The sequence below is a fragment of the Bombyx mori genome, chromosome 3 (assembly GCF_030269925.1).
Source record: "Bombyx mori chromosome 3, ASM3026992v2".
In the NCBI taxonomy this organism is placed as follows: Eukaryota; Metazoa; Arthropoda; class Insecta; order Lepidoptera; family Bombycidae; genus Bombyx; species Bombyx mori.
In genome coordinates, this window is record NC_085109.1 from 2,584,970 (window position 1) to 2,597,566 (window position 12,597).

General features: G+C 36.5%; 1 protein-coding gene across 2 annotated transcripts in view; it reads right to left on the reverse strand.

Moving 5' to 3' along the window:
- LOC101745220 (homeotic protein spalt-major) overlaps positions 1 to 12,597 on the reverse strand; it is a 45,636-nt gene that overhangs the window by 8,784 nt on the left and 24,255 nt on the right. Inside the window, exons 6-11 of one of the 2 annotated variants that reach the window (XM_004923923.5) lie at positions 7,885 to 7,995; positions 6,601 to 6,727; positions 4,744 to 4,876; positions 3,523 to 3,823; positions 2,793 to 2,939; positions 530 to 586 (exon numbers count right to left, since the gene is read on the reverse strand). In XM_004923923.5, the coding sequence (XP_004923980.2) occupies positions 530 to 586; positions 2,793 to 2,939; positions 3,523 to 3,823; positions 4,744 to 4,876; positions 6,601 to 6,727; positions 7,885 to 7,995 (876 nt within the window). The remainder of the gene's footprint in view (positions 1 to 529; positions 587 to 2,792; positions 2,940 to 3,522; positions 3,824 to 4,743; positions 4,877 to 6,600; positions 6,728 to 7,884; positions 7,996 to 12,597) is intronic. The other variant, XM_021346522.3, reaches the window with a different exon arrangement.

Sequence of the window (12,597 nt, forward strand, 5' to 3'; positions counted from 1 at the left end):
TTTTTTTCTTTCACAAAAACAATATTTTTAATGTTTTTAGTTTTCGATAAATTGTTCTAGAAATGGAAGTAAAAAGACCAATTTTCGAACACCCTGTACATATTTCAATATTAGTGTGTATATATATCGACGCTTAAAGGCAAACGTGACTAAGCGACAATGCGTGAACTTTACAGTAGACTAATTTATAGTTGAAATACATGGAAAAAAAAATATTTTGTATCTAGCTGTAGGTAGCTGTAGGATTGTTTTTTTTTTTACCTTAAAGGCAGATGAGCATACGGCCCACCTGATGGTGAGTGGTTACCATCGCTCATGGACGTCAGCAATGCCAGGGGTAGAGCCAAGCCGCTGCCTACCGTAAATGATTTTAATAGAACTAAAAATATTTTTTTTTTGCGCATCGATTATGGTTATTGCCTATCATTTATGTACAAAGCAGTTATTGTCGCTTAGTCACGTTTGCCTTTCAAGCGTCGATATATAGTGTTACTTGTTCATGCATTTATAATTTGGAAAGTATACTAACAAATTTTGTTCAGTTCAGCGGCTAGTCCGTACTGCATCGCTAAATCGACATCCATACCTAAGGAGAGAGTTGCAGTTAGCGCAGCGTCACCACTAGATGGCGTGTACGTATTCTCTGTTGGCTTACTAAGTTCAAGCGTTATGTAGGCAATCTATACACATTTATACTTAATTAAATAGTAAATAAAAATTATTGACAAATATATTAAAGGTATGAATGAAATACCAAACGGATATAGACAAAAATCAGTGAAAAAAAAAACAATTGAATTTCAAAACAACTAAGAAGCAAATTTAATTAAGATATTTTCTAGTAGATTTAATTGAAATTTGATTGAAACTCTAGACTTCTCTAACATAATTTAAATTTGAAACAAAAATCAACAGAGAATAAGTACAAGGACAGCGGAAACAAAAAAGCATAAATGTCATCTTCTACAATAAAAGAACAACAACAAAAATTAATAAATTAAACTCCAATGATATCTTTCGATATAATAAGTTAATAAATAAACAAAACGTTCGCACCACAATTTAATCACACCCATACAATGAAATAAAAATAATTTTCTATGCAGTTGGCGTATAAATTTTCATCATCAAATGTGTTCATTGCAATTGAATTCAATATGTTTATATTTATTTTAATGTATTCAATACAAAAGTATTATTAACAATATGTTACTTTCAATTGTCTTTTCATAGTTTGTTAAAAGTTTAAAATGACATAGTACCTATATGGATATAAACAATTGCATTCATTTACGTCTAAGCCTCAAACGACACAAAACCCATGATTGCTTTACACGTTGAAAGAAACAAAATTGGTAACAATCCGGGTGTGTTTATTATACCAATAAAATGTCAAAATTTTTGAAACTTCAATGATTCAAATTTCCCGCCATTTCAATTATTCAACTCACACACATGCATAACACACACAAACGTAACAATATGACACATGTACTGATGATTCAAACACGATGTGAATTAATAACGCTCATTGTTGTTGCGGAATCACAAAAAAGGAAGTTTATTGTGAGTCATCTTTAAAGAACGCGATCGAAATTAATTGATTTTGTAATCGTGGCACTTAGTCGTAAGACTTTAAGAACCATAATTAAATATATGGTATTGAAGTTTTAAATAAGAGTATGTTTTAAATTGAAATTATTTTTGTGCAAGTAGTTAAGCAAAATAAATGGCTCCAGTGTACAATTCTTCCACTGATTTGTATTCTGTATTATTTTTATGAAATCTAGCTTTAAAAACTATCATTTTAGTTAAAAAAAATCTATAAAATTGTATTAAAAATATTTACCAATATAAATATTCTGATACTATGAGATATACTTAGGGTTCCCTATGACCCAACTACATTCAATCACGATGAAAGAGGAATCAGATAACGCCAAAACACATGCATTGTAATATGGCTAGTGTAAAAACTGTATATGTAGTATAGAAATAAACATTTATCAAACAGAATAAATAATTTAAATCACTTGCATATTCTTTCTTTTAACTAATTAGTTAATGATATTTATACAGTGTGTTGCAAAAACTTTATATTTTGTGTACAAATGTTAACGATCGTATTTAAGTAATGATTTGTATAATGTAAGTATGTTTATGAATAGATCACACAACTTAGCGATTTCAAACAGCTGAGAACCGTTAAGCAAATAACGGAATAGTCAATTGAGGTGATTGGCACACCTATCACTTTATGTTAGAATAGAAGAATGACTTTGTATAACGCGGTGCTCTTACCAAATAATAGCAAATAATTTGATATTCAATTATTAGTTTTATAATAATATAATCTAATTTATGCATTATTTTGCATTTAATTACATTCATAATTTTTCTAAAAAGAATAACGCGGTGCTTTTAACCAAATACTAGCAAATAATTTGATATTCAATTATTAGTTTTATAATAATATAATCTAATTTATTCATTATTTTGCATTTAATTACATTCATATTTTTTCTAAAAAGAATAAGATTTTGTTACACACTGTATAACGTTCGTTGATAATAAAAAAAATGCCACACAGACACACAAACAAAAAACCAGTCTAAAACTTGAAGCTGTTCTATGAAATTCAATGCACTAAATTTTGACATGCCGACAAATTTAGAATGGAAGTGATAACGTCAATTGTTTAAGAAATTAAGTCTTTTTCATTTAGTACATTAAATTTTTCAATGTGCAAACAGAGTTTTAAAATTAAACGGAATGGTTATGCACGCACGCACCTTGTTTGGGCATGAAATAATTCTTCGGAGGTCGTCCACGTTTCCTCTTGAGTAACAGTTGGTGTCCGGAGGGAGTCGTGATGTGGGAGATCTGCTGAGGGCTCGGACCCATCACTGAGCCGCTCGTTAGTACGCAACCTTCCAGGTCTGGAATTGATGATCACAATTTCCACTTACCGCTACTTGTGTTTGTGAAATATTCTTTTTAAAGGTGACACTTTTATGTAAATTTTTTTCTACCTAAGCTGATGATAGCCTTAAGAGGCTATTTCGGCGCAACCTTAGCTAGTAGGTGAGCTCACGGGGCTCAAACCGGAGTGATGCTAACACTGACCCTAGCAAGAGCAGTGCTTTGCAGAATCTACCACCGGATCGGAAACGCGACCCACTGAGAAGATCCGGCGAGAAACTCAGTGGGCTGTGTCTTTGGGTTCATTCGCTCATCGAGTCCTTCGTCACAAGCGACGGGCTCGACGAGGGCGGTGACCGGTCTTTGTGGTATCTAAAGGCACCGTTAATGGATCGGGAGGATCCGTGATCACGTGTTTTGGGCAAATTATACAATTACTCTTTCTGTTAAACAAAAGACAATGGTATGGTGTCGTATGGGTGCTGACTCCGGATGAAAACGTAATGAATTACATTTACTCTCGATTTACTTTTATCGATACTCTGGAAGATGTCGAGAGAACAAAAGTTTAATTACAAATTTTAGTCATTGGTAACTCACCGAGCGATGTCTTAGGGGGACGACCTCTCTTCTTCTTGATTTTAGGCGTTAGAGGCAGAGGAGTCTTCCTGGGCCGGCCGCGTCCCCTCCGCGGGGGGTCGAGCATGCCGTCGGGCGGGGGGTCGGCGCGCTCCAGCACGGCGGGCGCGGGGCGGGGGGGCAGCATGACGTCACCGCCCGGCGTGAACACCAGGTGGCCGGACTCGCGGTGCGTGCTCCGCACCATGCCGGACATCACTTCAGAGTTGCTCTCGCGTTTATTCGACGGCGCGTCGTTTGTCATGTCCACCGTTGGGTCCTCCTGTCAATTTTTTTTTATTGTCCTTGTAGGCAGACGAGCATACGGCCCACCTGATGGTGAGTGGTTACCGTCGCCCATGGACGTCAGCAATGCCAGGGGCAGAGTCAAGTCGCTGCCTACTAACTTTAACTTACTGCCTACTAGTTTTAAGTACGAGGTCTATCTTAGAGATTCTTTCTCCCAATTTACTTACAAGTACAAAATTACAGATACGTTCCGTTGTAAAGAACATGATATACTTAATTTAACTGTGTCCATTTTTACAGAATAAAGATGGACTTCTGTGTCGTTATTGGTCCGTTTTATACAACGAATTTTAGTGAATAAAATTGCCCAGAATCGTCTAGAATACTCAAAATTGGCACATATTAACTTTTACGTGACCGGGAGCTAGTTGTCAAATAACAACGTATGTGACGTCACTGATAAAGCCGATAAGGTAATTAATTAAAATTAGACAAACTTGTTCTAAGCACTTGTCTGGAGTAATTCAGCCATGGCATTATCCCTACAGCACCACTCAGTACCGGAGTCCTTTTTAGGCCTGCTACTACAGCTTCCCTCACAATATTAACGGACTATTAAGCTGTGTGCGAGTGTATTCCATGTCCTCAGCGGGTGACGGAAAAATTTTAGAAAGCTCTTGACATTGTTGATGACCACGGGCGACGTCAACAAGTCACAATAAAAATATAAACGTTATGTTTAGTAGTTATTACTGGTGGTAGGACCTCTTGTGAGTCCGCACGCGTAGGTACCACCACGCTGCCTATTTCTGCAGTGAAGCAGTATTGCGTTTCGGTTTGAAGGGTGGGGCAGCCGTTGTACCTATACTGAGACCTTAAAACTTAAATCTCAAGGTGGGTGACGGCATTTACATTGTACCACTTAACTAGGCAATAAAAAAAATATGTACATACCCTCTCACAGATCTTGGTGTGCATTCGTAGCTTGTCAGATCTAGCGAAGGACCTCCCGCAGCCGCCGCACGTGTAGGGTCGCTCGCCCGTGTGGGTCAGCTTGTGGCGGCTCAGATGCGATGACCTTTGGAATCTGAACAACACAAGTCGAAAATCTTGATAATTTTTCACTTTACTCGTTTAATTTAAATTTAACAATACTATCTCCTTTTTCATGCCACTTTTGGCATTTTTTTTCCTACCTAAGCTGATGGTCTTAAGAGACCATATCAGCGTCAGCGGACGAGCAGGTGAGCTCACGGGGCTTAAACCTGACGTTGTTGCTAACACGAACCCTAGCAAGAGTCGTGCTTCGCAAAATCTACCACCGGATCGGAAACGCGACCCACTGAGAAGATCCGACGATAAACTCAGTGGGCTGTGTCTGTGGGTTAATTTACTCGCAGAGCCCTTTATCGCAAGCGACGGGTTCGATGACCGGGCGGTTATTCTTGTCAAAGCGATCGTGGATTCAGTAAGTATCATTGCTGTGGGCAGATGTTATGCGCCTCACGAGTAATCGCCACTTCTCCCGGTTTGTGGTGAGTCTGCACTCATGCAAAGAATCGCCAACTGCCGATTTGACTTGGTCGGTCCATCGCATGTGCAAACTTCCAACGATCTGATACCTTCCACTTTATCCTGAATGACAAAGGGGCTCTTTGAAGTCATTTCCTCACAGAGAGATATGTCTAAAAAATGATAATGTAATAAATAGAAAGATCTGTTGCAATACGAGGTCAGTGCGCCTTAGTACGCGTGAGAATATTCACATTGCACTGGCTCGTTATTGTCAGACGTATTTACCTCCATATATTTGTGTTATCTAAATTAGTGTTAGTAATTTTAAATCTCTTTAAAATATATATTTTGTAAAGATATAGTTAAAATTTTCAACACTTCAGTGTTCTTATTAACAATTTTTGTTTATGTTTATGTTTTTATGTTTTTCGCGATATGTAATTTAGATGTATTATTAATAAAAAGAGTCCACACGCTGTCTTTTAAATGTATCATGTATTTGATGACTAGATACGTTCTTAATTTTTAGAAAATAATTTGTTCATTGAGAGAAAATAATTTAGGAAATAATGCGTTAGGTTTATCTAATTTCTTTGAAAAGTATTATTTTGAAAACGTTTCGGGTGAATGGTCTACTGACTTTTATTACGTCACGAACCTTTACAACTGTCTCGTTCTAACATTAAACGCGGCATATCGACAATTTTGCTGACATCCACAAAGTTAAGCTCATGATTTTATTCGCGAACAGCATAAACCTGGATATTATTTACTCATCATAATCCGAGCATGGGTCGATGTGAGCGTCTCGACTTACTCAGACTCAAATCTTTGGAACCGTAGTTTAGTCAAAGGCGATTGAGACTTATGCTGTACGGGGTCTTGTATGTGGCACGACTAACCACCACGAGGTTTTAGAAATAAGCTCGCCGTCATCGTCATCGTCGACTCCGATGAAGAGTTCGACGTGCGGACTGGCCTATAGACACAACCCACTGAGTTTCTCGCCGGATCTTCTCAGTGGGTCGCGATACCGATCCGGTGGTAGATTCTGCGAAGCAAGGCTCTTGCTAGGGTTCGTGTTAGCACCGTCGTCAGGTTCGAGCCCCGTGAGCTCACCTACTAGTTAAGGTTACGCTGAAATAGCCACAAGGCTCTCAGCTAGGCAAGAAAAAAAAGGGCTTTCTCAATATGCGACCAATCCAATGCCGCTTTCGCGTAAAAATCTCCTTCTCCATTGGTGTCTGCTTGGTGACTGCCAACGATTAGGTAGGAAAATAAATAACAAGCACGCACCTCAGATCGCACACGTCGCAGACGTGCGGGCGCCCGTCCTGCGCGTCGTTCGCGGCCGAATCCGACATCGAACCGCTCGAATCTGTTTCCTCGTCGTCGTCCATCACGCCTTTGTGACCAGACTTCTCTGCAATATAAAATTAATATAATAATAAAATATATATCGACGCTTGAAAGGCAAACGTGAATAAGCGACAATAACTGCTTTGTACATAAATGATAGGCAATAACCATATTCGATACGCAAAAAAAATATATTTCTAAGTCTATTAAAATCATTTCAATCCTACAGTTAGATTCATTAAAATATAATTTTTTTTCAGGTATTTCAACTTTAAATTAGTCTACTGTAAAGTTCACGCATTGTCGCTTAGTCACGTTTGCCTTTCAAGCGTCAATATATATAAAAATGAATTGCTGTTCGTTAGTCTCGCTAAAACTTGAGAACGCTTGGACCGATTTGGCTAATTTTGGTTTTGAATTATTTGTGGAAGTCCAGAGAAGGTTTAAAAGATAGATAAATATGAAAATTCTCGGAATTAAATAAAAATAACAATTTTGTTTTTCCTATGATGTGTCGTCCCCCGTCGGAGGGATTGTTTTAAGTTTATTTTGAATAAAACTTTAGGTCTTTTATTTATCGATTGAGGCACTACGAAGTCTGCCGGGTCAGCTAGTATGATAATAAAATTAAATGCCGTGAAGCAGTAATGCGTTTCGGTTTGAAGGTGGGACAGCTGTTGTAACTATACTTGAGACCTTCGAACTTATATCTCAAGGTGGGCGGCGCATTTACGTTATAGAGGTCTATGGGTGCCAGTAACCACTTAACCCATCTAAGCAAAAATATAATAATAATAAACTTTTAAATGTTAGTTATGAATTTCCGAACGCCTAATGTCCCATAAAGAAGCTCATCCGTGAATATGGTGGATGAACTAAAACAAAATTAAATCTAAGTAACAAATGCAACAGTAGAGGTAATTTAATTTCAAGCTGACCATGCCATTCACTATTCATATAGGTAATAGGTAAATTAAAATTTTTTCAATTTTTTTTTAACATAAATTTTTATAGTGTTTCAAAAATGTTTAGTCATCTCTTAGGAGGCAAGGTGATAAATGATATTCTGGGCCTGGACTAAACATTTCACTGAAGAGTTGTAGGTGACGAGTCAAAGAGCATGGGGTTGCCGACCACTGAGCTAAGAAATCAAGTACACATTTTGGACAAGTCCCATGATCTCTACCCGACTCATGATCTCTGCCCGTCTCGTGAACTCACCGTCGGAGTCGTCGTGTTCGTTGTTCGGGGGCTTCTGTAGCATCGAGAGTTGCACCACCTTAATACCGCTCGTAGTGTCGTTCTTGTTCAACGAATCATTACTGGCCGCCCCTGCAAGCAAATCAAATGTGGACATTAATTCAAATCGCCAATTCCTATCATCTTGATATCTTGATCAAAGATGTATTGAAGAGAGAGAGAGAATACACTTTATTGCGCACCAAAACACAATAATTTAGATTCAAAAACAGTCAAAAAGCAGATACGTTTGTACCATAGGCGGTCTTATTGTTAAAAGCGATCTCTTCCAGACAAGCGTTTGATTTATAGAAATTCTGGAAAATATAAAAATTAAGCAGCTATTTTGTGGTGTACTATAGACAATACATTATTAAAGAAAAGACATACATACAATAAATAGATATAATATGAAATATATTTGACTTATTTACCAAGAGCAGTATAAGTAGTTAATTATTATTTAAATAATTAAGCTTAAACTTATCCAAGCGAGTAGGTACAGACCAATTTAAAATGTTTAAGCTTCGTCAACATAGCTATTACAAATCTAGATTCGATACTGACTAATCAATTTATTATTTTATATTGTTGCGCCACTATTGCAAATTCTTATTTGGGAATGACCGACCGAAACATCTTTAATATTTCACATATTCAAAGATATTTCATTATACCGTCAATGAAATGTAGATCAAAATTATTGACGTGTTGTTGAGAATTTTAAACAACTCGTCTTTTCAGTTATTTACCGCGGGACATCGTCCAACAGGTGCAATATTTTTTTTCTAATTTCATTAAAATCCGCGATACGTATTTCTTAATTTTGTTCTTTACGAAGACTACCAACTCAATTTCCGAAAGAATTTAACGAGCAGAATTTTAAATATATATTATAATATTATTGTATATAGTAGAATAATACATATTTCAAGAAAATTAAAATAATTACTTATTCGTTATTTAATCAGAATTATAACCTTTATATTCTTAGAGTCGTTAAATAATAAAGCGTGTTTATACGTCAACATTAAAAATAAAAGACTATAAATTCAGGTTAAATGCTAACACAATTATAAGCCACGACTACATAATAATATAATTATGGAAGAAGTGGTTAGATTTAAAATTTACTTAAAATAATTTGTTTCGAAGTTACTGGGAACGAGTTTATTTTGATGTTCACGAGCGGTGGCAGCCACTACTAGTCCGCCTATTAGCGCTATCATTGTTGATCGGTGTGCTTAAAATTGAGGGCGTCAGCGCAAAAGTAGCATAAGATTACCATAGTTACTATGGAGCCAATTAGGTTTCAATTTTTATGAATTTGAACTTTAGTAGACAAAAAAACAATACACGCAAAAATAATGTTTACAAAGCTATTTGTTATCTATGGGTAAAACTATGGATAGGCCGGTTTTGCATGAAAATTTATTATATTTTAAATAAATTTTAATATACGTCATATAAGCTTGAATATAAATGATTGTGGGTTAGGCCACTTTTTCGCTGATGGCCTCAATTAAAGTATACGGATTAGAGGCCCGGTTGTATTTGAGCGATGCAAATTAAATATTATATGCATATTCAAATTGTCTTACAGTTTGATAACGGTATTAATACTGTAGATATAGTGAGAAAAGGGAAGATCTTCCACCGAGTGGGTGATATTGCTGGGTAGATCGACGCTGCGACGCGACGCGACGGTCCGAATGTTGTTTTTTTTTATACCTAAGCTCGTGGTCTAGGGCGACCATGTCAGCATCGCCAGGCTAGTGGATGAGCTTACGGGGCTCAAACCTGACGATGTTGCTAACACGAAGTTGCTAGCAAGAGCCGTGCTTCGCAGAATCTATCACCGGTTCGAAAACGAGACCCACTGAGAAGATCCGACGAAGAAACTCAGTGGACTGTGTCTGTGGGTTAATTTACTCGTCGAGCCGGTGCTTGGGGTACCTAAAAGCGCCTTTACTGGATCGGGAGGATACGAGATGACGTTGGCCGAATGTTGTTGTTCGGAACTTGTATGCAAGCTTATCTTGAAAATGTCGTAAGCGAGATTCAGATTCATCTGTCAAATATCCTGTGTTGTATGATGGCTACCCGCCACAAATAAGCATTTAACATTATCTTCACTCTTTACTTCAAGTTTTCTTTTCTCTTTTCCAAGAAAAGAAAAAAACAAAACAACGGACTGTGTTTGTTGTTCAAAAAAACAATCGTCCGCATTGCGTAATAAAATTGTTAGTTTTTTTAATTATCGATCAATTTTACTGACCGCGGTGAGAATTAGAACTGTCGGTATAAAAAGGAAGAAGGAGGAATCAAAATTTCAACAGTCCCTTGCGAGCAATCAAAATCGTTTATTCTATTCTAATTGTACAAAATTAAATTAAAAATAACAAAACGGGTTTTAAAAAAAAAACCGAAAATAACATTTGAAATTTACGTGTGAACACAACGTTTACCAATTCCGTTCATAATGCCCTTCAAACCGGATTCAATTGCTAAAATTTACTTTAAAAATAAAATTGTACTATTAATTAGAGCGTCGTCGTTTTAAATCGTTCACTACCGGCTTACGTCACCGCAAGACACAGAATACGTTTTCTACACAATGGAATAGGTATTTAAAAAGATTAAAATAATAAAAAAAAGTTGCCGTCACAGTCTAGCGATTTTGAAAAGATGAAATATTTATTAACTAATTATTTTTATTCTTTAATTATGTTAGATTTTTGTTGTAATACGTTTGTGTTTTTTTTTTCTTCATGTGATACTAATGATAATGTATTCTTGAGCTAAATGGTTTTTTTTTCTGGTAAATCTCGAATAGTCTTCGATGTAACTATCACGAAATACATAGGTATTCATTATGAACTAGCGACCCGCTCTCGCTTCGCTTCGGAAACATTAAATTTTAGTATTGATAGCTGAGTCCCGCGATGTTATTATCGTACGGCGGGTAACGCCGCGGGCTGAAGCTAGTCTAAAAAAAGTAGCCTAAGTTACTCCTTATGTCATCAACTACCTATTAGTGAAAGTCTCGTCAAAATCGGCCCAGCCGTTCCAGAGATTAGCCGGAACAAACAGACAGACAGACAAACACAAAAATTGTAAAAATGTTATTTTGGTGTGGTAGAAGGCTGCTGCCGTTTTCCAGTGAATTCTTTTGACCGGAAGATAGAGTGATGTGATACTCTAGCTTCTAGCTTTTATATAATATTTGTTATCCTTCATAAATCTGAGTTTACGAAGAACCCCTTAGCGATATGGCTCTGCCACAACACACCATTAGGTGAGCCGTGAGCTCATCCACCCATATAAGCAATAAAATAAAAAGTACATTTACAATATATGGCTTGGAAAATTGTGAAGTGATATTTGGTACGATACTTCTTAATCCAATAGTTGGTTGTGAGGCAAAAACGTCCCCTTCATGCATTTTTCTCTTTTACCCTCCTTCTCTCTATCTCTGTTTTTTACATATACGGATATGTACGGTCGTGTATCGAGATTTTCAAGTAGACGTTCATTGAACGCAGACAGTTATTTATAACCTTAACATTTTATTGATCCTCTTAAATATATCATTTATAATTGACTATTTTTCATATGAAATCTTTAAGTACATCATTCATTTTATAAAAAATTTTTTGCATGTTTTTTTTTATAAATGTATCATATAACCCAATTTTTATACTTGCACTTTTAAATATCCGTCTTAGTTCCGAATCTACTAAGCATTTTCTTACGAAATCTTTAAATGTTGTAATTAAAACGATTATTATGGCTTTACTTTTGCAATAAACAAGAAATAACATATTCAGCGGACTGTGTGAAGTTTCTCCAATTTCTAAACGAAACAAAACCAAATCATTTTATTTTTTACCTAGAATAAAATTCACACGATTATATTATTTCTATTCACCTATTTCACTAGATGTAATTATAATAACAACAAATGTATTGCGATATAAATGCCGAGATAATAATCAAAATACAGGCTGTTTTAATAAACATTTTTTTATTATTAGTTATGTACTGGTAAAGACATTTAAGCTCATATTACCTTGGTACTTACTTATTTGCATATCAAAGCTATATTTATTACGGTTTCAGGCGTACGCATAAACTATTATTATAAAGCCATATCTTTTTTTTTTATTATTGCCCTTGTAGGCAGACTAGCATACGGCCCACCTGATGGTGAGTGGTTACCGTCGCTCATGGACTTCAGCAATGCCAGGGGCAGAGCCAAGCCGCTGCCTACCGCTTAATACTCTCCATAAGCCTCGTTTGAAGAAGGACATGTCATAGCGCTCGGGAAACACCGTGGAGGGGAGCACATTCCATAGCCGGATGGTGCGTGGCAAAAAAGATCTCTGGAAGCGCACTGTGGATGACCGCAGTGGCTAATAATATCTAATCCTAGTCTAATCTATGTCCTAGTAGTACTCTGAGTACGAACCTTTCCCTCGTCATAAATGCTCTCCCTTTCCCAATCCCTCCCTTATAAAACTTGATTTTTCTCTGACGCGTGACGTAGTTTTTTTTTTTAAATATTCATTGTCTAACAGCGGATTGGAGTCATTTAAAACATTCAACATCCTGTAGTGTGTTTTTTTTTTCTTTCAACTTTAATTTCTGTGCTTCATAAATTATAACCGAGATACAGTTTTTCGTGTCGTGTCT